This window comes from Polypterus senegalus, chromosome 15 (genome assembly GCF_016835505.1).
Source record: "Polypterus senegalus isolate Bchr_013 chromosome 15, ASM1683550v1, whole genome shotgun sequence".
Lineage (NCBI taxonomy): Eukaryota > Metazoa > Chordata > Cladistia > Polypteriformes > Polypteridae > Polypterus > Polypterus senegalus.
In genome coordinates this window covers 33,831,780-33,855,644 of record NC_053168.1, presented here as the reverse complement: position 1 = coordinate 33,855,644, position 23,865 = coordinate 33,831,780, and the positions used below count along the sequence as shown (strand labels likewise).

General features: G+C 36.3%; 1 protein-coding gene across 4 annotated transcripts in view; it reads left to right on the top strand.

Annotated features, from left to right (window-relative positions):
- The window catches only part of LOC120515746 (protein tyrosine phosphatase type IVA 3), a 152,790-nt gene that overhangs the window by 106,607 nt on the left and 22,318 nt on the right, over nucleotides 1-23,865 (top strand). For all 4 annotated transcript variants that reach the window (XM_039737027.1, XM_039737024.1, XM_039737026.1 and 1 more), the window contains 2 exons: nucleotides 4,035-4,636; nucleotides 18,054-18,146. In XM_039737027.1, coding sequence (XP_039592961.1) covers nucleotides 4,532-4,636; nucleotides 18,054-18,146 — 198 coding nt within the window. In that variant the 5' untranslated portion in view covers nucleotides 4,035-4,531. The remainder of the gene's footprint in view (nucleotides 1-4,034; nucleotides 4,637-18,053; nucleotides 18,147-23,865) is intronic.

Genomic DNA, 23,865 nt, shown 5'->3' with positions numbered 1-23,865 from the left:
TAGATGTGAAGACTGTTCATGCTGCATCATATGCATGTTTAACACAACTATTAAAAGCTGTCATCATTTATTTTTCTTCTGCATGTCACCCTTTAGTAATGAAATCATAGAAGGCAAAATAGAATGTTTAACTTAATGCCATGCTCCTTTTTACTTTGTAATGGTATTTGTGCTGTAATTGCTTTACTTTTTATGACTCCTTTAAATTTCATTGTGATAAACTGAGAAAAGAATACATTACATGTATGATAGTCAATTGTTTCTCCTCAGTTGCTTTGTTAGCACTGCTTGCTTAACAATAAACCAAAACCATTTAACATTGAGGTTTTAATTATTTATCTCTTGTGTTTGCCTTCGTTGGGATATAGCAGTAAAAATCAAAACATTTTTTGTTGTGTTTTTATTTTCCTGATCATTTGGACAATGAAATTCCATTATCAGTCAACTTTCACTTTTTCTGATGCTGTCATGCTCTTATCAGGAGCTAGTTAAATGCACAGATATAATGTTCTAGTTCTAAAAGACAGATTTTGAGCTAATTCTGCACTTATGACCATATAAATGTGCAAAAGGAAAAATCCATAAAAGGTTAATCTTTGGAATTGAAAGAAAAAACAGCTATACTTGTCAGTTTGCCACAAACACATGAGTAAAGAATCTCTGGGCTGCAGAGTCCTTAGCCATTCAAAAGCAATATATTATTTTTGTAGAAACCTCAGGGTTGCCATGCCAGGTGTTTTCTTCTGCTGTGAAAGCCTTCTTGTCATTGTTCTGTTCTCTACCACTCATTATCTACCCAGGGATCTGATCTTGGCAGATTACATATGCAAGATAGCATCTGACTCCAATATCCAAGTTGGGCACACATTGTTTCTTATTTGAACATGTTTGCAAATTAAAATTTTGGAATTGAAGACTTTTGAAAGATGTTTTTATTTGTTTTTAACTTCATTTTTAGTCCATTTTAACTGTGGATTGCATGATAGCTCTGTTCCTAGAAAAGTATCCACCTCCGGAAAACAGTTAATACAGTCTAAAACTGTGATTGGATGTTTACTGTGTGAGATATGTTAAAGGAATGCTTCACTCCAAAATGTTTGCTGTTGTTCACCATAGACTCCCATTCTATCAGAAGCATTATTTCCATTCGCAATGAGATTTAAAATTGTTCTCAGCCATCACTACAAACCACATGGTGTAAGTGACATATAAATATACCATTTTTGGGTGGAGTGTTCCTTTAATCAGCAAAGTTCTTTTTTTACATGGTAAGTTCTTTTTAAAGGAAGCATACTGTGTATTTAGTGTACTATATGCTGTTAAATGAAATGAAATACAGCTTACTTCCCTTTATTACCAAGGGCCCAGGTCAATCAAAAAGATGGTGTTTTAAGGTATTGACTTATATGAAATGTACCTTTTTAAAATGAAAACTATTCAATGGCATCAGTATTAATTTTTTCACACAATACCAGTGATAATTAGTAAATTATTTGTTGAAAGTTAAATTTGGCAGATTCTGATTTCAGCTTAACCAATCAGTTCACCAGTAGGTATAGCAGCAACATTTAAATAATGTGAATTATGTAAGATTAGAGGGGAAAAAATCCTTCCGAGAAGTGATATTCCTACAGTATGAGACTAATGGACAATTAATTGGATTTAGCAATTCCCTGCATGAACCTGGTACCATAAAATCAATGCAGAGAGAAAAGTTTCCACGACCAGTCTCATAACCAGCTACATTTTACTGATTTTTTTTTCCCCCTCCACCAAAGTATGTATCAGAACTACCACTGTTGATGATGCTGATGTTTTCAAGAAGCCCTCAGAATTAAGAATATTCTTTGATCTTCTATTTAATTTCACTGATAAAAGAAAAAATACATTTCTGAAATATAAATGATTTGGTTCTATCAAAAGAACTCCCTAAAAACTAGAAAACTTATCACCTGCTATTTCACAGAACCAGAATGGCAGGCAGGCACTCTTTGTTTGGCATTAAGTGCTTGTTATAATATATACTTTGTCAATGTCAGAACACCTAGAGCTATAGATAGTATGTGTTCATGAAGAGAAGGCTTTTGGTGAAGCTAAATGGGGAATACTTATTGTTTTTAGGCTTCCAGTGAAAATACCGTATATACTTGAATATAAGCCGAGTGTTATAGCACCCAAAATGTGCTGAAAAACGTCACCCTCTGCTTATATTCGAGTCAGTCCCGCTGCCCCTGCACGTGTTTAGTCTCTCCCTGTGTAGAGAGAGACACACACAGACACACCAACACACGCATGCACGCCAGTGAGATGACTGGCCTCATAAGGCCGAGAAAGCAGTTAAACAATGCACCGGGTTGTTTTTAAAGAGACAGATTTGAGCATTGTTTTAACATTCGTTGTATTTAATGAAGACTTTTTTCTATTAGATTTTAACCTCCACTTCACTTCTGTTTACAGCGATCGGTTCGTAGCGTGCATTGTTGCAATGTTACTTTTCTTGGTGGTTTATTAAATTACGGATTTTTCAAATGTTAATTTTTTTCCCTGTGCTTAAAACGTATTCAAAAAAGTGTTTTTAGCGATCAGTTCGTAGCGCTATAGCGCAAACTCTTGCAGTGTTAGTTTTCTCTGTTATTCAAGGTTTTCTCAGTGTTAGTCAATGTTTTTACGTTTAGTTTACTATTACGCTGTGCATTCTATGATATGATTAACTATATTTGTGCTTAAAAATCTTTAAAAAAAATATATATATTTACATACAGTTCGTACGGTCTGGAACAGATTAATTGTATTTACATACAATCCTATGGGGGGGAAATGACTTCAGGTCACAACCGAGTCAGGTTACGACGAGTTCTGGAATGAATTACGGTTGTGACCTGAGGTTCCACTGTACCTGGTTTGGTCTGCGGGCGGTAGAAGAACTGCTGCTCTGTGTGGTGCTGTGCAGCCTCTGTGAGACTCATTCCAGGCTCTGATGCCTCAATTAATGTACGGTAATTTTGTTGGTATTTATTTTAATTATTGAAACATACCACTAGCTGCTGCATTTCCCACCCTAGGCTTATACTCAGTAAGTTTTTCTAGATAAAAATAGGTACCTCGGCTTATATTCGGGTCGGCTTATACTCGAGTATATACGGTAGTCAGTTTTGGTCAGATGGCCAGGGAGGACAGGGGGGAAAAAATAAATATTCCAGGAACAAGTTGGTGAAGAAAAAAAAAAAAACAAAATCTGCACGGGTTCCAAAGACAAAAGACCACCAGGCCCTCACCAGTCACTCTAGCCAACATAAATATACTTAAGTAGTTCCTACTGCTTTTTATGCTTCGCTTAAAAAATACCATATGAAACTGAGTACATTTTATTTATATATTTATTTATTTTAAAAGGGAATCAACCTAGCTGTTTTACAGAGTATGGAAATCTGGTATAGATACAGGCAATGTCTGCATTTTAGTGTTAAAACATTGTTTTTCTTTTGCTGTTTGCTTCCTAGTATGTTATTTAATAATGAAAGAAGAGAGGAGAATGATTTGCAGTTTCAGAAAAGGAAGGAACAGGGGAAGCATATTATTGTATAAGCTTTGCATAATGTGCTGCTGATTTGAGATAAAAACCTTTTACTTCATAATGTTGATATTAAACCATCTATACACATCAGTGTTTCCTGTAATGTTTATCAGTTTACTGCATGGGGATTGGTGAGCACAAGTTTATTTCTTTAAAAAAAAAAAAAAAAAACTGTAATGAATACCTAGGAAGGTGCAGTGTATATTTTAGGGAGATAATGGTGGTATTATAATTGAATTTCTGCATATAAATCTTGCCTTATGAACACGACTCTTAGATTAGAAACTGTCTAAATTCCATACCATTCTACACCCAAGTAATGAAATGCTTAACAAGATATACTGGAAAAATCCTAAAATTCGAATGCACCTTGCATGTCTTACAACTTGAAAGGGCATTGCCTTTTAAAAGTCCATGTGAGACGTATTTGATTTTTAATCCTGTTTTCCTTCTCTTTTAGACTATTCACAGCTTGACTTGCCTTTGAATGGAGCTCTTCAGGGGCATTGGCGACTACTGCCACGCACAACATCTCGGCATCTAATGTGAAAACATTGTTCAGCCCCAAAAGTCAAATAGGAGATTTCCATTTTGAAATTCTGATGTGATCCATTTTACATATTGAATGTAAATAAAACTGTGTTGCCTGCATAACATCAGCACCTTTGTTAAGAAGAACCATAGACTTCCAAATGGGGTAATGTGACCCAGTGCAAGGAACGAATGCTGGTGTAAAGGAGCTGACAGCATCCCCTCTCCTCACCTTGAAACAGCTGGGCACAGCCACGTTCACAAGTGTCCATATGAAAAAACTGAAAATATTGTGGATTTAATAGGAACACTGCAAGGCAAAGATTGGTGAATCTTCTTGTGAGTGGCATAGTGGGATTTTTTTCTTTGCTTAGTTCCTTGGAAATTCCTTTGCTCTTAAGTACCCAGCTGCCAAAATTTTCCAATATGGCTCGCATGAATCGGCCTGCTCCTGTGGAGGTCTGCTATAAGAACATGAGGTTTCTTATTACCCATAATCCTACTAACTCAACTCTGAACACTTTTATAGAGGTAAGTAGAAAATAGTACAGCCCAGTTGCTCCATATGTTTCAGTCTAACAAAATTATTTATTCTTTTGCTTAGAAAGGCAAATATATAAGAATATTTTTCTTTAATTCAGAAGCACAAGAGTTTAACCCAGCAGCATCCAACTAAAGATGAGATGGCAGTCCATGTCAGGTCTCACTTGTGTACACACTAGAGATACTCCAATCAGGTTTTTTTTAAGGCCAATACTGATCAGCCAATTCCAGTATCAGTTGCATGTCTTGTTTTTTTAATATGCTTTTTCAAAACCTTTTACACTTCGATTATGCATAATCAGATGCATAGAAGCCTTATGTCCTATTTTAAAGTATTAATGTTAGTGTTTTTTATAATTAAACCATAAACCACAGTTGTTAACTGTTCATTTTTTATTAACAAAATTAACTTATGTAGGCTTATTTATTAACCATAAAATGCTAAAATAAATACAATTTCCATAAAATACATACATTTAACTATAAAAATATGTAGAAAACTATTTATCCATTATACATATGGCATAAAAGAAAATAAAATGCTTCTCATAATAATAAGTTGTCATATTATTTAATTTTTCTGTAATGTACTTATCTATACTAATAAAAGGCAAAGCCCTCACTGACTGACTCACTCATCACTAATTCTCCAACTTCCCTTGTAGGTAGACGGCTGAAATTTTTCAGGCTCATTCCTTACAGGTTACTTACAAAAGTTAAGCAAGTTTCATTTCGAAATTCTACGCGTAATGGTCATAACAATTGACAACGTCCACCATGTTAAACTTTATTTATGGCCCCATCTTCACGAAATTTGGTAGGCGGCTTCCCTGTGCTAACCGAAACTGATGTACGTACTTATTACGGTGGTATGATGCCACTGTCGGACACCATATTGAACTTTTCAATGGTCTTTGTTGCCCTCACTGACTCACTCATCACTAATTCCCCAACTTCCCGTGTAGGTAGAAGGCTGAAATTTGGCAGGCTCATTCCTTACAGCTTACTTACAAAAGTTAAGCAGGTTTCATTTCGAAATTCTATGCATAACGGTTGACAACGTCCGCCATGTTAAACTTTCTTATTTATGGCCCCATCTTCACGAAATTTGGTAGGCGGCTTCACTGCGCTAACTGCTAACATACTTATTTTGGTGGTATGACGCCACTGTCGGCCGCCATATTGAACTTTCCAATGGTCTTTATTACCTATGGGCCCATCTTCAAGAAATATGGTATGTGGGTTCCCAACGCTAACTGAATCCTACTTACTTACATGTATAGGTCCATAGTCTGCAGCTCGGTTGCCGTGTGAGGCGGCGTTGGGTCCCCCATCCCCACGCCTCCCACGTTATTGGCTGCCTGCCTATATAAGGCTGTCCGTCACTCTGGTCTCTTCATTCCCTTCCTTGCTTTGCTACGGTATTCACGTCTCCCTGCTGATAACTGTAGCCTTTTTATTTAATCCACGGCTTCTCCGCTGTTTTATTGTTTGTTTATTAAGATTATAGTTATTGTATAGGTATTTTAGACTTAGTTTACATTGTTCAGGTACCCATTTCCTTTATCGTTCCATCCGTACCCCCATTAACATGTCTATTGAGGTGATCACCATCGATCAAAGAACTGTTACTTACCGAGTGGTTTCCATGCCCGGAGATGGTGCCTGCCTTTTCCACTCTCTGTGTTACATATTGCACGGCCATATCAGGCTCACTCTTGATATCCGGAGGAACATTGTGTCTTATGTATTGAATGACTAGGACAGGTTCAAGGTGTGGACTGATGATGGTACAGGAGATACAGTAATTATACTACACAGGAGCACTATAAGAGTGAAATGCTTAAGCCCTTCACCTATGGTTCTGCATGTGAGTTGATGGCTGCCACTGAATTGTTCAGTTGTCGCTTTCAAGTGTACCGAAATGGCCAAATATTTTACACCTTTGGACAACCGCCAATGTCTCTTAAACATCTTAGATTCACAGGTGACGATTTGAGTAGTGGACACTTTGATGTTTATGAATGTTTAAACTCTCAAAAGCTGGATGCGAAGTTATCAATGAAACCGGTTGTATGCTTACAACGCTTGAAAGATGCCGAATGTCACTTCAACACAACAAGTCCTGCAAATACTAACGTAATTGAAACAAACCATGAAACACAAACCGATTATGACAGTAGCAATCCAAGCTGTGAGATTTGAGGCAAGATTGCTTTTCACATGGCCAACTGTATGTTGCATGCTCAAGAGTAAGCTCAGCTCACAGCTTGGTCATATTACAACTGACAATGTGGCATACAAAGAGATCCTTAACAAATAATTATTGGTATATTTTTCCTCAGTTTAAAAAGGTTTACTTTACTCCTTAATAAAAATTTTAAGGCAGTACTTCGCCGCTGCGAAGCGCGGGTATTTTGCTAGTCTGAAATAAAGTTTAATTGAAAAAGTAGCTTTCACCATTTCTCTAACAAAACAAAAAAATGTATACAATCAGTTAATTGATATTAGGGATTAAACATTGCTTAAATGTAATTATACAAACACTTACAGGTTGTTAATCATTTTTAATCCTTAATTGCACTGCAGCTCTTTTTTTTTTTTTTAGGTCTTGAGGTGTAATTATAAATATGGATTACCATTTTATTAATACAGTACTTGTTTCTTACCACAACCTGTACTGTATAACACGCACAAATAAACACAGTACAACTTTTTAAATAAGCTTAAAATGTATTAAATGTTTGTAAGATGTTTATCAAAAGGACTCAAGACTAACAAGCTTATCAATTTTATAAGTAAAAGAAATACTGTTAAGCGAACAAGCCTGTTTTTACTAAGCATCAGTTTAAATTCTTTCTTTTTCCAATTAAAAATGCAAAGTGCTTTACTTAACACAAGCTCGATGTCCAAACTCAGACAGTGTCACAAAATGTAAATTCATAAAAATGGCTTTTCTTGCTGTTTGTCTCAGCATTTTTTGCTGTTTGTCTAATTGCACAGATTCTTTTTTTTCAGTTTATTACTCCACTTTCATTAATGTAAACGCTGATATTCTAAAGTCTCTTGTTCTCTGTTATAACAAACCTTGACATGTTGCTCTTTGTTTACAGTATAGGAAGTTCACTGCAAAAAAGACATGCTGGCTCAACTACCTTAATATCTCACGTAAAGAGCACTGAAAGTAATTTTTACTGTAAAGCTTTGAAAAGCAGGGTGTAAATAGGGTGTAGATAGTTTTTTGTGATCGTTCAGTTTGCCAATCACCGATCTTTTGTAATGAAAATGGGCCAATTCAGACCTGCGGCTGATTGGAGTATCCCTAGTACACACCCAGACAAGGCTAATTTGAATTACCTCTTACCTAACATACATATCTTTAGAGGGTCAATAAGCATTCCTACCTTTATCTTCCTCTTGGTTAAAATGAACACTTAACCTGCATGTTTTTGAGACCACACCAAGGACAGTAGCCCGTTTTCCTTAATCTGTTTACTTGAAAAAAATTTCCTGAAATATTGCAGCTGTCTTCTGACTGTTGGGTGTTGCTCACATAAGTAGCTCTTGAGTGATTTCTTACTAGAATTCTAAATTGAAATTAAAATATTTTATGATGCTTTTCAATTTGTTCTTTTAGCACATAATAAGTCAGGGCTGAGAAGTAAATATAAAGAGATAAAACTGTTAGCTCTACCATATGAAAACATGAAGTTTGGTGTAGAGGATGAAAAATTCGTTGTCATGATGATTGTCTAAAAGGAATGCAAATTGATATGAAATTCCTTAAAGGTTTAAGGGTATTTTTCTAGAATTAATAGTGAGAAGAAAACATTAGTAAATGTTTTTTTATTATTAATCTAAGACTCTTATCTTTTAAAACTTTTTTTAAAGACCCAATAAGCACAGAGATTACACCTAAAGGATAAAAGGAAAAATAGTCCCGTTCTTGACTAAAAGTTAAAAACAAAATCAAAAATGTTAGATTTTCACTGCTGTGCATTCATTACATATGCCCTGGGATAAAAATACAAACAACTAAGATGATGTACTGATAAAAGATGGGTAGAACAAGAAGTGGAAAAAAGCCAGCAACATCATGAGAGTGATGGACCAGAGTTGAGTGTAAAGGGGAACACCTAAAAAAATGAGATTTTGAAATAAATTACTTGTTAATTTCTGACTGTAAATACTTAAAGGCTACAGATCTTCAAGAGGTCTTGTTTATGCTAAACTCAGCCTTCACACACACACACACACACACACATACACTCAAATAATAAATACAGAAACCTAAAATGTGTAAAAGAAAATAATTTAAACTATTCTTTTGAAATCATGAAGTAGATGAAGGGCAGGTGATTAATCCATCATTTTGTTCTAAGCAAGCATAGTACACAGCAATGGGTTGTGCATGCTTTTGTTTGTGGATTTACATATTACTGGTCACAGAGCTTGGTCCAACATGTGTGTTAACCTTAAGTAATAAAATTAGCAGAAATTTGAGAATTTGATACCCTGAGCTTAATTTGTGTTGATTAATAAGAGGTCATAAAGGTTAGGATTTATGTCAGAAAAGAAAAATCACTACCATGAAAAAATACAAAAACTGGATGAGAAATATTACTAGCTTCTTTTAAGCATCTGCGTTGTTGATTAAAGAAAAATAGTTTCACATTACTGGAAGGTGGGTAGGTGTATAAATAGAGATTCTGTAGTATTGTTTCATTTAAATCAATACTACTTAAAAAAAAAAAAAAAAAAAAGCAATGATGTTTGTACATTTAATCTTGCATTAATTTTAATTTTTCAATTATTAGTCTTTCACAAAACAATTGCATCTCATGTTCCTCACTTAAACTTAGCACAGTATGTTACTGAAAGCTTTTGAACTAAATGTCTTGTAACCATGGATATTTTAATTGGAGTGGCACTATTATGAACAGCTACAGAAAATATTGTAGTCTTAATACAGGCTCGTCCTTTATTATAATGGTACATGTAAACTTGGAAGTATTTGCTTTTGATGATTTAATTGGAAATCTTGCATATTTGTATATTCAGTCAAGTCCTGATACTCCACTGTCTAATGCAGTATCAATATCAATGTTACGAAATTTGGAATAAAAATTGTCTGAAGCTGCCCACTGTATAGTTCTGGGCTTGCAGTAACTCTGAATGGTAATTTCACTTAAACCATACATTGACTAATCACAGGATATCTCTAAGATGTTCTATCTGTTATTTTTTCCACTGTCCTGTTGGGATAATGACTGAAATGTGTCCATAGAGTTACATCAAGCCTTTCTTTATCAGGAAAATTATTTTTCTACTTATTACTTGACAGGGCTATTGTCGGTACATTGCATATTAAATATACTGTGGAGGGACAAGATCATCAATGTAAGCTTAGCAGCTTGCATTGTCCAAGACAATCCCTTATTTAGGTCTCTGTATTCTTAAAAAAAAAAAATCCTGGAGAGAAACACAAGGGGTCGTCGAGTCGTGATCTTCACATTAAGATCACGGAAAACATTTAAAAGAAACTGCGAGATGAAAGAGATTGGCCACAGAGTGTCTCGCAGGGACCTTAAACATGAGACTTTGTGCCAAGAGATTGACCCAGGACCGTCTCGCGATGACGTGGAACATGACATTCTTGCAAGACACGCCCTACTTACAATCAATATCAAATAAGCGAAGAGGCAGCAAAACATTTAGTCGTCTAAAGGATTTCAGCACACACAGATCCAGGGCTCTCAACGCATATAAAGCGTATAAGGACAGTACTTATAAATGAAATTTTGACGACTAAGTGAATAAGAAAGCAGCACAGAGAAAAGAGGCTCAAAAGTGTTGGAGAGAAATAAGTGCAAAAAAGAAAAATAATAATATAGGTGCAAATTCAGAAAATAAGGAACGTAATTGTCAGCCTGGAACAAGTGGAACTGGGACAAAAACCACGTCCAATCCGGCTCAGAATGAAAAGACAGAGTAAAAGACAAAGTAGAACTTCATAAAGACGTTCACAAACATTGGCGCTAAACACATGCAGAGCAGGTTAGAGATTATGAAAGCAGTGGAATTCGAAAGGCTCAAAAAAAAAAAAAGGCACGATTTGGAGAAAGTTAAAGGATATGAAAGTAGGAAAGTATAAAAAAAAGAAAGTAAAGATCGCAGTAGCGCAAACAAACTGCCTCATTTAACTATGCACCTGTCTAACTTTTGGTTTTGCACAATAATCACTGCACTATTGCACCTTAACACTTAATTCTACTTTATTCACATAATTGTACTTATTTATTATTTTCTACTATACTGTTATCTTCCAATCTGTGACTTTTTGTTATTCTGATATTCTTCTAACTTTACACAGTTTTTGATAAGCAGATCAGGATGCATTTCACTCCATGTTGTACTGTATAAATATGCGTGTGACAAATGAATCTTGAATCTTGAGAATTTCAAAAACGGAGTTTACTGCGCATGCATTTATTGGTTACTTTGTAAAACAAAAAAAAAAAAAATTAACTGCTGATGATGTACAGTAGATCGTTTTGTCTGTGCTGCAATTCCAAGCAGAGAAAGCTACCCTGAATTATAGTACAAAGTCATTAAACACAAGTCTCACTGACCTCATTAAAAAGATTCAGCATATTGGGACTCGCAAGATTCCAAATATTTTTTGTACAGAAGTTCTGAAATAAAAGTCAAACTAATGAAATAGCAACAATTGAAAGAAAAAAAAAACCTTAAAATTGTGTACCCGGAAAACCAAACACAGGGGTTGGCGAGCGAAGCCCCCTAGTGAAGTAAATGTTAATCCATTTAAACATTTTGCTGTGGTCTGGGCACCCTTGAACTAAGTCACATAATGCACACAGAGTTTATCTATTGTAATGAGTCTCTACTTGCCTGAAAACAAGCCAACGTCATTGAGGACTGTTGGGTTTTGGATTATGTGTTTGATTTTTAATTTTGTTGGCAGTCTTCCTTAAATGCCTCTAGAGATATGCATTTAAAGCTGAAACTGGCCTTTAGTTGTATACATGGACTAGCACACCAGCTAACGCTTTAATGAACATCAATTGAATTGTATTCCACCGTTGTATTCCACCAATGTTCTTCTTCCACAGTCTCCTCATTGTTAGTTAATAGTTGTATGATTAATCGTGAGCCACTGCAAATTTTTAGATGATTGCTGACCATGGTACCACTGCATGTACTTGTATATTGTATTCAAGATTGTTTCAGTACAGAATTTTTGTTTGCTTTATGATCAGTGATCATTCCCGCCAATGGCTACAGTTTTCTTTTGGGTGGCATTAGCCAATTCAGAAATGTTTCTGTGATTTCAGTGTGATTTCTGCATATAACAACGCAGCTTATTCACTTCTAGCAAAGTAATTTTTGTTCTTAATGCTTGTTTACATGGTCAGTAGTTGTTGTTTTTCCTGTGGTTGCATTGAAATTCTTATTGAAGCAACCAGGGCATTGTTTCTTTTATCCATGTGTGTGCTATAATAAAAAAAGACATTTTAATATTATTTTAGATAATAATGTAATAAATTAAAAAACAATAATCATCTGTACAGCACAACAAAGCTAATGTTTAACTGTATAAATCAATGAAGACTTAAACAGTGATAATGGGAAAATAAATGTGTCTAGCTCATTTTAAATTAATGAAAATAGACCCCAATCCCACTACCCCCATTTGAAGTAGCTTTTTGGCATTTGGTTTGTTTGTGACCAGCATCTTATGGTGATAGTTTCAGTCTTTTTGTTTCCCAAATATTTTTTTTTAAATTGAATGTAATTGTACTACTAAGCATATGGTTTAAGATCTTAACAATAAGATCTTGTAAGATACAAATGCCAAACTCTAGCATTTTTCTTTCAGTAACTGGAATTCTTTCTTCACCTCTTGCTGAACTTGATTCTGATTTACAGTATATTAAAAGGTCACTCATAAATTTTAGTAGGTTAATATCTAATGCTGATCTTCTTTTGGGCTACATGCTTTATTGTGAGTATCGCTCAGTCCACAGGAATTAGTTTGTCAAGGCAGTAACTTCTAGTTTGAATTTGAAACCATTATTGAAATGATTAGGAAACTACTTATGAAGCTCACTCACCCACATACTGTGCATCTTAAATTTCAGTTTCAGTTCATGTATGTTTTGACAATAGTAGACTGTGATTTATCAGTTATTGAAGCTGTTGAAAATGTGTGATTCACTTCTTTTAGATTATCAAAGAAAGATTTCTTCTTGGAATTCTTTTATGGAAGAGGTCTTTTTAACTGCTCCCTAGTAACTCCTTATAATACAGCTGTTTTATTTTTTTATTCATTTTTTTAATTTCTTGTGTTTGAAGCTTTTAATGGATATAACCTGAAGGAAAATTTGTTTTACTGCAGTCTGTAATGTTTTATGTCTAACTACTTATCTTGTGAAGTGCTCCAGATGTGCAAGAGTAGTTCCAGCAACAGATAACATGCACCCAATGATAAAATATAACAGGAAGCACTAATGGGGATCAACCCACTCCTTCCCATTTTTTTTTCTTTATCATTCAAGGGTAAATTTTACAATTACCTTTAATATGCTGCCAAGACAAAGTAATCAAAGCATGGTGAGGAAAGGGCCATTTTGTTTTCTTCTATAATGGATTAAAGCGGTATTAGAATAGCAATTTACAGAATACTGATGACAATGACATACTTATGAGTGGGAGTGATAATTTTCAACTATTAGAAATAAAATTGTGCAGGAGCAAGCTAAGCGTGAACTAATAAGGAACAGTGCAGGTTAGATGCAGATTGCAATAGTTCTGATTTCTTAAGTGGAACTGGTAAGGAAGTATAAAAGACAACAGTTGGAAATTCAAAGGAATTTTAAGATGTTGTTATGCTATCAGCCAGTAATAGTGTAAATGCACATTGTATAGATAACAAAATGAATGGAAAAAAATACATAAGGGTGTGAATATCTTACCTTTTTTAAAACAATATGGGACAGTAGTAGTAAGCAATAAAAAATTTAGAAATAATGCAGTTTATAACTTCTACATATTTGTTGTTATATAAAAATAACAAGGAAAAAAAATATCAACCCTTGTCAAGCAGTAACTAACAATAAATAGCCTGCCAATTGATGCCACAATGCCTTCGACTTGCAGTAGGACATGTAACCATCTGTGCTATTCTGCAGGTATTATTGACCAGCACTATGACTGCCCTTTCTGACTGTTAAGTTCAAAATATAATGGTAGCTTTGTGTAACATTTCAGTAATGTTGAATTTTCTGGTCATGAGTTTGAGCTTTATCCATTATTGAAAAAAACGTTTCCTCAGATTTTGAGCAAGTAGTCAAGTATATCTTGTCTGTCAATCTGAGACATGTAGCTTTACGTATAATATATAACTATATACAGTATATGTAAACCGTATATCAGATCTTTATAAAGGGTTTAACATGCTTCAGTTATGTGTGTATGAAGATTCTTTATTGCTGTATTACAGTATACTATCAACAGTAACATTATAAGTCAGTGAGGATCACCATTATAATTGTAGACGTTCCTCCAACATCGCCTTAAATGTGGCAGAAATCTCATAAATGTAATCAGTAATTGGCAGTGAATATACAGTATGTCTTTTAATGGAAGATAGTGTGGTAAACTGAGAATTTTCAGGCAAGGAATACAAAAGATTCACTATTTTTGGGGCCAGAGAGTGGGGACATGTTGCATGTTAATTAACACATGCAAGTAGGAATATCAGAGTACTCTGTGTATGTGACAATGACCAAATAAATGTATAAGTAACTTATGCAGCACCGACATTAACTACTTAATACAGTAATCCCTCCTCGATCGCGGGGGTTGCGTTCCAGACCCCAAACGATTGATGAAAATCCGCGAAGTAGAAACCATATGTTTGTTTGGTTATTTTTATATATTTTAAGCCCTTCTAAACTCTCCCACACTGTTTATAAATATTCCCCGCAGAGTTATACAGCATAATCCCTTTGTATTCTCTTAGATATTAGGTAAGATTCATTGAAATTATGTATATAAACACACTGTTTATATACAGTAAAACCTAAATATTATTTTAAAGATATTGAGTGTCTCCGATATCACATATGTTACAGCAATTACGATAGACAGGCCACCAGCAATAAATACGTACAATGCAAGAAAAATAGTATACAGTAAATGTGTGTACAGTGACACTAAACGTACGTACATGTACTAAGTACTGTAAGTAGAAAATTAATTATGGTTACTCACCAACAATGACACGATGACTTGTCCGATAACAATGAGTTTAATTTTACTGCACAACAAAGGAGAGCGTTACAGTTTTTCCAAAGGAGCCACTTCAGGCGATTGTGTAGCACTGTCGTTGTTCTTCTTCTAGCAGTCTTCAATCCAAATCCCAAAAGCAGATTCCATCCAGACTACTGCCTTATTACATCCACTTACAACTCGTTTTGCACCCTGGTTAAAAGGACACTGCGGCCGTAGATCTTATATTCCTTTCCTACTTTTTAAATAAAAAGAATCGTAGCCTTCAACAAATCCAAAACGTTTACCTTTTCGCAATCGTTAACATCTTCCGCTTGCACTTGGGCACGGCCCTGAAGCAGTAGCAGATCGTTTGGAGCCATAATGAAGGGCTTGACTATGCACAAAAATAAACACAAAAGAGCACAACTCTTTACACAGCGAAACACGTTGATGCTGAATGAGCGAGACGAGACTTCCTGGTTAACACTGCATTCAGCAGGCAGGAACTTAACTGCGTGCTCTGATTGGTTAGCTTCTCAGTCATCCGCCAATAGCGTCCCTTGTATGAAATCAACTGGGCAAACCAACTGAGGAAGCATGTACAGGAAGTAAAAAGACACATTGCCTGCAGAACCCGCGAAGCAGCGAAAAATCCGCATTATATATTTAGTTATGCTTTCATATAAAATCCGCGATAGAGTGAAGCTGCGAAAGTTGAAGCACGATATAGCGAGGGATTACTGTACAGTTGAACCTTGGTTTGCGAGCATAATTTGTTCCGGAAACGTGCTCGCAATCCAAAGCACTCGTATATCAAAGCGAATTTCCCCATAAGAAATAATGGAAACTCAGATGATTCGTTCCACAACCCAAAACTATTCATATAAAAATGATTAATACAAAATATAAAGTAAAATACATAATACAAATTAACCTGCACTTTACCTTTAAAAAGAATCATGGCTGGTGTGAGTTTCTAAACTCATGTGGGTTTCCACCCAACGGGACGACACACGGAAGAGCGTCCCAAAGCAATCACAGTCTCCCAGCACTGTAGCAGTTCGCCGTATAAGCGCATCTAAAAAGATTGCAGACATGCTATAAGTGCCTGCCGTCGATGGGTGATACAAGGAACATTATAAAGATCCCGCTACAATAAATAACAGCGATGTTGCTGTTTCAAGCTGAATAAATCCGGTGTTGTTAAAGTACTGAGGCTTAGCTTTGTGTTTTGGGGCGCAAGATGGGGGCTCGCACTTCACAGCACACATGTGCGCGCACACACACACACACAGTCACAATGCTGTAGTAAACAGTATACGCTCGTACGGAGAATAGGAGACGATTGCCCTCAAGAGAAGAGAAGAGAAGAGAGAGAGAGGAACCATCAGCTCAGTTGTGATCACATGACGCTCAGCAGACAAAGTGTATCCATACTACTCGTATTGCAAGACATTGCTCGTTTATCAAGTCAAAATTTATTAAAAATGTAGCTTGTCTTGCAAAACACTCGTAAACCAAGGTTCTACTGTATTTGGAATATACAAATTATTTGATAACTGTTTTATTGTTAGGGATGCTGCGATTGATCGGCTGCCGATGTAATTCTGCTGATTTTCATTAAAAAAGGCTCGATTGGTAAATTGGCGGATCACAAAAACTGATATATTCAGCCCCTGCTTTTCTAAGCATTGTGGTAATTAAGGTGTAGTGCTCCTTGATACAAGGTATTACAGTAGCTGAACCAGTTGAGTGCATGTCTGTTTTTTGTTTTGATTTTTTGATTGGTCATTTATAACAGACAAAATAAATGGCAGAGTCAGGCATAATCACAGTTCTAGAGACCTCTGCCAAATGGCCATCTGCCCCCTCTTCAGCATTCTACAGTACAGTATGTGCCTGGCTTCCTAATATGAAAACAGAACAGTACTTTGAGAAAGCATGTATTTTATATAGTCTACTAACGTGCAATTATTGCTGTTATTTTTGAATATGACTTATTTTTACAAAAAATATTTAATAACCAAAAATGTGATAGTTGACTCTTAAATGAAGTAACTAAAATATTTTTAAAAGCTCTTAATTTCAATTTGGATAACTAATAATAATAATACATTTTATTTATTTGTAGGCACCTTTTTAAACACTCAAGGACAGCGAACAATAGATAAAACACAGATTATAAACAAAGCTAAATCTAGTCATTTATGCCATGCATATACAATGTTTCTAGCTTGTTTTCATTTCCCACTGATAACCATACAATGGGAAAAGTGTACTTTTTGCAGAAATCTGTTAACCTGAAATACTTTTGTTTTTCATATTTTCTTGATAGTAAATAAATATCTACTTCTATAGTCTGTCTAAGGTTTTGCCTTGTTGGACAGATGGATCTGCAAAGGGAGAAAGTTAAACTACAACTTTACTGTAGACCTCACATAACTATAACTTAATTTACTTTCTTTGGTTTTATCTTTAATTGTGTAGTTTTATATTTATTTTTTATAAATGTACTGAACACTGGTATAATTCCTTGCATTTCTGCAGCATTTGTTGGTGAGGCTGAAGTAAACAATGTTAAGTTTTGATTTCCTTTTTATAACAAAGGATAAATGAAATATTTCATGATGGTTGCTCCATTCAGGAAAGGGAAGGCAAAGGCAGGAACACACAGGAAGAAGCCAAAGAAAGGTGACCTGGAAGGAATCTGTCAATGCAATCCAGTGCATTAAGAGTCCAGTGACCCAATATACACCCAGGATACCTGACCTTCCAGTACGGAGAGTACAAAGTCATAGACAGAAGTTCTAAGATGCCCAACCTGATAGAGTGTAGTACATAGGTCCAGGCAGGGAGACAGTTCCGGAGGCATATCCTTCTTAAGGGAATTGAACCCTCAGAGGTATAGAGGCATTAGGGGGCCACTAGAGGCAATGGCCCTGCAAAAATAGGCATGCCCATGACTACAGAAATAATTATTGGTACTTGGGGGGAAGTAATCTTATCACATAATTCAACTAACATGTATAACAGATAATTTACCTCCCTCCATCTTTCCCTCTGTATTATGTAATTAATATTCTGTTACTCAATTTCCTTAATCTTACAGGATTTGAAGAAATATGGTGCAACAACAGTTGTAAGAGTCTGTGAAATTACCTATGATAAAACACCCTTGGAAAAGGATGGAATCACAGTAATGGTGAGTTGATATACTGTGTTTTCAGAAGTTTTATTTTGGAATTCTATTTCTTTTGTTTTGCTGTTAAAAAAAGCATCCTGCTTCAGTAATAGTGTATGAAACTGGTAACCAGAGGTGGGTAGAGTAGACAAAAATTGTACTCAAGTAAGAGTAGTGTTACTTCAAAATAATATTACTCAAAGTAGAAGTAAAAAGTAGTCATTCAAAAAATTACTCAAGTAAGAGTAAAAAAGTATTTGGTTAAAAGAGTACTCAAGTACTGTGTAACTGTTTGAACATAATAAATGATTTATTTTTTTAGAAATGTTGTAATAAGGCAGACAAAAATATTAAATAAGGTGCAAATTCTTCTATTTTCAAATAATAAAATAAAAAAATGAGTTAAAATAAATAACATCTTTACAAAATAAAGATGCACAAATAACCCAAAGTTCCAAATCTCAGTTTTTCACAACAAAGCTTTTGAAGCCAATACCTACAGTAGGTAACATATATGTTTGAACAGTGCAAACTACTTACAGTGACAAGATGTACTGTACACAGACAGTATAGTACTGCATATTCACTTTGTGGTGTAGCGGGTCCACAGCTTCCAAAAAAAAAAAAATAAAGGCCAGTTTAAAATCCATAAAGCTGTGTCACTCTCCGTGAGCGCAATTGCACGACTGCGGGGAGTTAATGAGGTAGTTGGAGCGAGTCGTTGTTCTCAATTGCTTCATTGGCTTCCTGCGGCTTGTGATTAAGGCCCACAGAGACGGGAGAGTATATATACGGGTCAGCACAAAAAAAGAAAGGGGAATCAAAGAAAAGGAGAAGAAAAGACAAAGATTAATAGACATGAAAGGCAGGCTTGGGAGCGACGATCTGGCCACCTGCAGTGCAAACTAGGTCCCCATGAAAGATCATCAGCTGTGGCGCTCTAGGGGCTAGTTCGCCCCACTGAACATTCGGGTGGAGTGTGGCGAGCAAGGCAGGTGCCCTCCCTAGGCTTCCAAGGTGCAATGACGTGAGCGCGAAGGGAGGAGAGTCAACCTCGGTGTGGTTTAACAGACTCCCATGTGGGAAGAGGGAGTCTGTAGGGGACCGGCATCATCACACACTTGCCCTCCAAATAGCACAAGTGATAGAAAATAACATTAGAACAAGGCAGCTTGTGCACGTACAAGAAGTCTCACTTTACCATGACTGACTGTGCATGTTTGTTTAAAACATGCTTGTTCTGCACTCAGTGAAGTGAAGGTTAAGCTTCAGCAGGAGTTGGCTCTCAAGGTTCTCGCAGTGAAGCTGTGACTGTTTAGCAGTGAACAGGAGCGTCTCTCACAGGCTGTAAGATGCAGGAAGTTTGTGTGTGGTCATGTGACTGCATGGCCACGTCTGATTGGTGAAACGGAGTCATGTGATTATTAAGTCTGATTAGTGAAACATAGTCATGTGATTATTGTTGCTACATCTGATTGGTGAAACAGTCATGCAGTAGATCCACTTGTGACTTCTGTCTGGCAGAAATACAGTATAGTGTAATTTGTAAATGGGGGAAAAAAATAACGAGTCGAGTGTTGCCCAATGTAGCGCAGTACGAGTAGCGTTTCTTCTTCACAACTGTACTCAAGTAAAAGTAAAAATTATGGTGCAGTAAAATTACTCTTAAAAGTACATTTTTTTCAAAAAGTTACTCAAGTAAATATAACGGAATAAATGTAATTCGTTACTACCCACCTCTGCTGGTAACGGATATCATTTTAATACCATTTACACTGTGTACACTGTAGTTTTTATGTAGCACTTTGAGATTTACTGCTAATGTAAAGTGCCCTATAAATAATTTTTTTATTATTATTGTATTCTCTTATTAACTTATCATTTTAATGTCTTTTTTTTTTTAACTTCATACATCCATCTCAACATTCTTATTTTCTGCCACATCTAACTTCTCATGTACTGCCTTTAGTGCCCATGTCTCCGCTCCATATACTATTACTGGTTTTACTACTGTCTTAAAAATCCTACCTTTAACTTTCACCTTATTTCTGCACTCACACAATACTCCTGGTACCTTCTTCCAATTGTTCCATCCACACTGCATTCTATAGGTTATCTTTGCATCCAAGTTTTCATCTTGGGCTATCCTGATTGTCATTAAACCTCATATATTGTGTTCTTCCTATTTATCTTCAATCCTCTGTCTTCCAAAGCCCTACTCCATTCTTCCAGCTTCCACTCCACTTCCTCTTTTCTGGTACTACGCAGCACAATGTCATCAGCATTGTTTATATGTTTTACATGCTTTTATCTCTTGCTTCAACTTGATTACTGTGTGCTGCGCTGCAAAACAAGGCAGTAAGGGACTGACAGAAATGATTGATGTGTTGAGAACGGCTACAACATGATATTTTTAAATATGTGTATGACTCTCACAACTACTTAAACCTTTGAATTGGCTGAAGTTTAGAGTCCACAAAAAACAACAAAAATATTAAAAATTGAACAGTGTACTGACCTTTCTGAAGTACTAAGTGTCTTTTTTTTCGCCCTACTTCATGTAAACTACGGGACTATAAGGCAGTTATTTGGTTGGATTTTTGTGAGCTAATCACATTGCTCATATCAGGTCCTGAAATTTGCAAAATAGTTTTTGTTGCTGCATTTTTCCCTTTTTGACATGCATATGCAGTGCAACTGAAAGTTGTCTTTCTGTCACTCCCACCCACCCCAACCTAGAGAGGCGCATTCGAGGGATTTTACTTGCACAGTGCAGTTGTTTACAGTAGAAGGGCGAGTGCTTATTTGAACAAAACTGAGCTACACGCTCGGGAAGTGGATCATTTACACAACCTGGAAAATATGGCGTTATTCCAATACTGTGCTTAAGAATGTGTTTTTAAATCCTGCACTCATGGATGAAGCTTGTGTGGTAGAAACTAGCCATTAATTAATTACTGACAGCAATAGTAGTGAGCAGGGTAAGAACAACTGTTTTTCTGTGTGTGATGATAGTTTTCTATAGCTATAATAAGCAGAGTTAGGGAATAAAAAAAAGTTAAAACTAACATCATGCCTAATTTTAATATACAAGCACGTCAGTTTTATGTTTATCATATTTTTGCTCCACAAAAGGGTCACATGAACAACTGGCTTAGCTGAGCTGACCAGGCTTCCCTAACCCCATGAATGTCCACCAACTCTTTCTGGGGAAACCCACTCACTATGAGGGCAGTTGAGATTTTCCAGAGTCTGTCCATTTTTCTCCCAGTGGACTGTGCATTTTTGCGTCTGAAGAGAAACTTAACTTACCTGCCCAAACCACTCTAACTGGTTTCTCTCAATTTAGGAGAAGCAGCGAGTTCCCTCCATATTGCCAAACTTCTTACCATGTTATGGAAATTGCCAGCAACTTGCACAGAAAACAACTTTTACCTGCTTGCACTTACAAGTCTTGCACTTTTTGTCAAAGTCCACTCTTAGTACCCATGAATGACAAATGGAGTTATGTGTTGACTGGTAAGGTGACAACTTATTCTGTGAACTTTGCTTCCACTTCATCGCCATTATCTGGTTTAACATTCATAAAACTGTTATCCCTGCACTGATTCTTTAATCAATCTGTCAATTGCCTCGAACCTCAATTATGAATAAGATCCCAGGGTGTTGAACTGCCCCATTTGGGGTGGCTGCATACAACTGATCATCAGGAAACAAGCTGCTCTTTTCTGGAAGAGCACCATAACATCAGATTTATATTTGCTACCTGTCACCTAAGCCACATCACACCAAGTTGCAAACTGTTTCGAATACAATTCTAATTCTGCAAATATAATGACTGTATTACATGAATCAGTGGCTCCCATGTTCTTGTAGCACTACCACAAGGTACAGAATCATAACCTTTTTCCAAATCCACAAGGCACATCTAGACAGGATTGGTTCACTTCAGTTAACCCTTCAGGCATCAGTATATGGACAAATGGTAGGTCCAGTGTTCCACCTCCAGCACAGAGTTCAGTTATCCCTCCTGAATCAGAAGTTTAGATATGAGATCAAGCCACAATTCCAGGACCTTGCCTATAGGTATTCTCACCGTTCACTTCTCAGCATGATCACTTAAATATCTGGCACAATCACTCATGTCAAATCCCCCATTATAAAAATGTTACCATCTCCACCTCAATATTCCAGAACTTTTTTAGCACCATCCAAAAATAATTTTCCATAACCCGAACAAACTTTAGCCTCTGCCTTTTCTGCTATACTTTTTGGCCTGTCAGTGCTTGTGAGCCAAATCTGGAGGCATCTCTGCCAACAACTTCAGCTTTTCTTACTACTGGAGTCCACAAATTAATCCAAGGGTTTTTGCTGTGATACATACATAGTGTTTTGGCCATAGCTGCTTGCAGCTGCTTACACCTCTGAAATCTTGTACATGGTCTATTCGTACTCTACTTCCCCAAACTTCCCTGGGATTTGGGAGATGGTATTCCACAGGTGGGAGTTGAACTCTTTTTGAACCAAAACAATTATTAGCATATCCTCACTATCCATTGGAATTTTCCAGGTTTTTTTTCCAGTGGATGCTCCATCTATCTGAGCCTAATCCCACTTCTCCTATTATGAGTGTCAAGAACATATGGACTTGGTTGAGATGCCACAGCTATGACTTGATTGTTGACCTTTGACCCAAGCTGCTCTGAGGCCAATTACATTTATGAGCAAACTTGGGTGTAAACACAGTTTTCCTTACGGGCAATCCTTGTCTAGTCCAGGAAATCCAGTAATAGTTCTTTCACTGGATTCAGATCAGGAAAGCTGTTCCTCTCAGCCATGCCTCTCCAAGTATCACTTTCATTCCTTACAGTATTATAGAGTCATTAGATGGTGTCATTTCTATAACCTAATCCAAATCTCTTAAGACTCAGAATTGTTTTATGGTGCTTACACACAAACAGTTGGTTTTTCTCTCTGTAGCTTAGTCTCAATAAGTCTATACCCTCATCCAGCAGAAAAAAAACTGTGTTTTATATGAAGTCGTTGACTTATGAGTATAGCTACACCTGCCTGGAGTGTTGGGTCAACCACAGTGTAAAAGAACCAGTGTTGTGCCTGTATATAGGTTGGAATTTTTCAACCTTCTGCCTAAGAAGTTAATGCATATAAACCAGTTTTAGATTCAATTGATCCCTCAAAATATGCTGCTAAAAGGGAAGAACAGTTCCGTGATTTAATGTCACCATACGGCAGCTGTAGTACACCAGTAGGATTGCTGAACAGGGGTGGAAGAGAGACTGGCTGACCCTATCTGCACAGACTTTTAGGATTTCTCTGTTTAACTTCCAGGTTGCAGTTAAAAAATACAAGCAAGATTACTTCTCTGATATGATAAGAAACACAGGGTCTTGCTTAAAGCAATTAATGCGGCTATTCACCCCAATCAGAGATGGGTTTGAATAGTACTGTTAATTCATGTGATTGTTTTGTTTCATTCTTTCTTGGCCAAATCTGCTGTGGCATTGTTCCAGCTGGCTATGTAGTTCCTGTTGTTAATCATGGCATTATTTTGGGCTCCTTTGATGATTTTTCATTTTCACGAGTAAAAAGCACAATTGACAGACTTACTTTTTGTCCTCTTGATGTTGTTCCACTATGTCTATTACTCAAGGCATTCGATGTCCTGGGCCCAGTATTGTTGGATATTGTAAATGGTTCTATTAGTGTGGGGGTAAGCCCA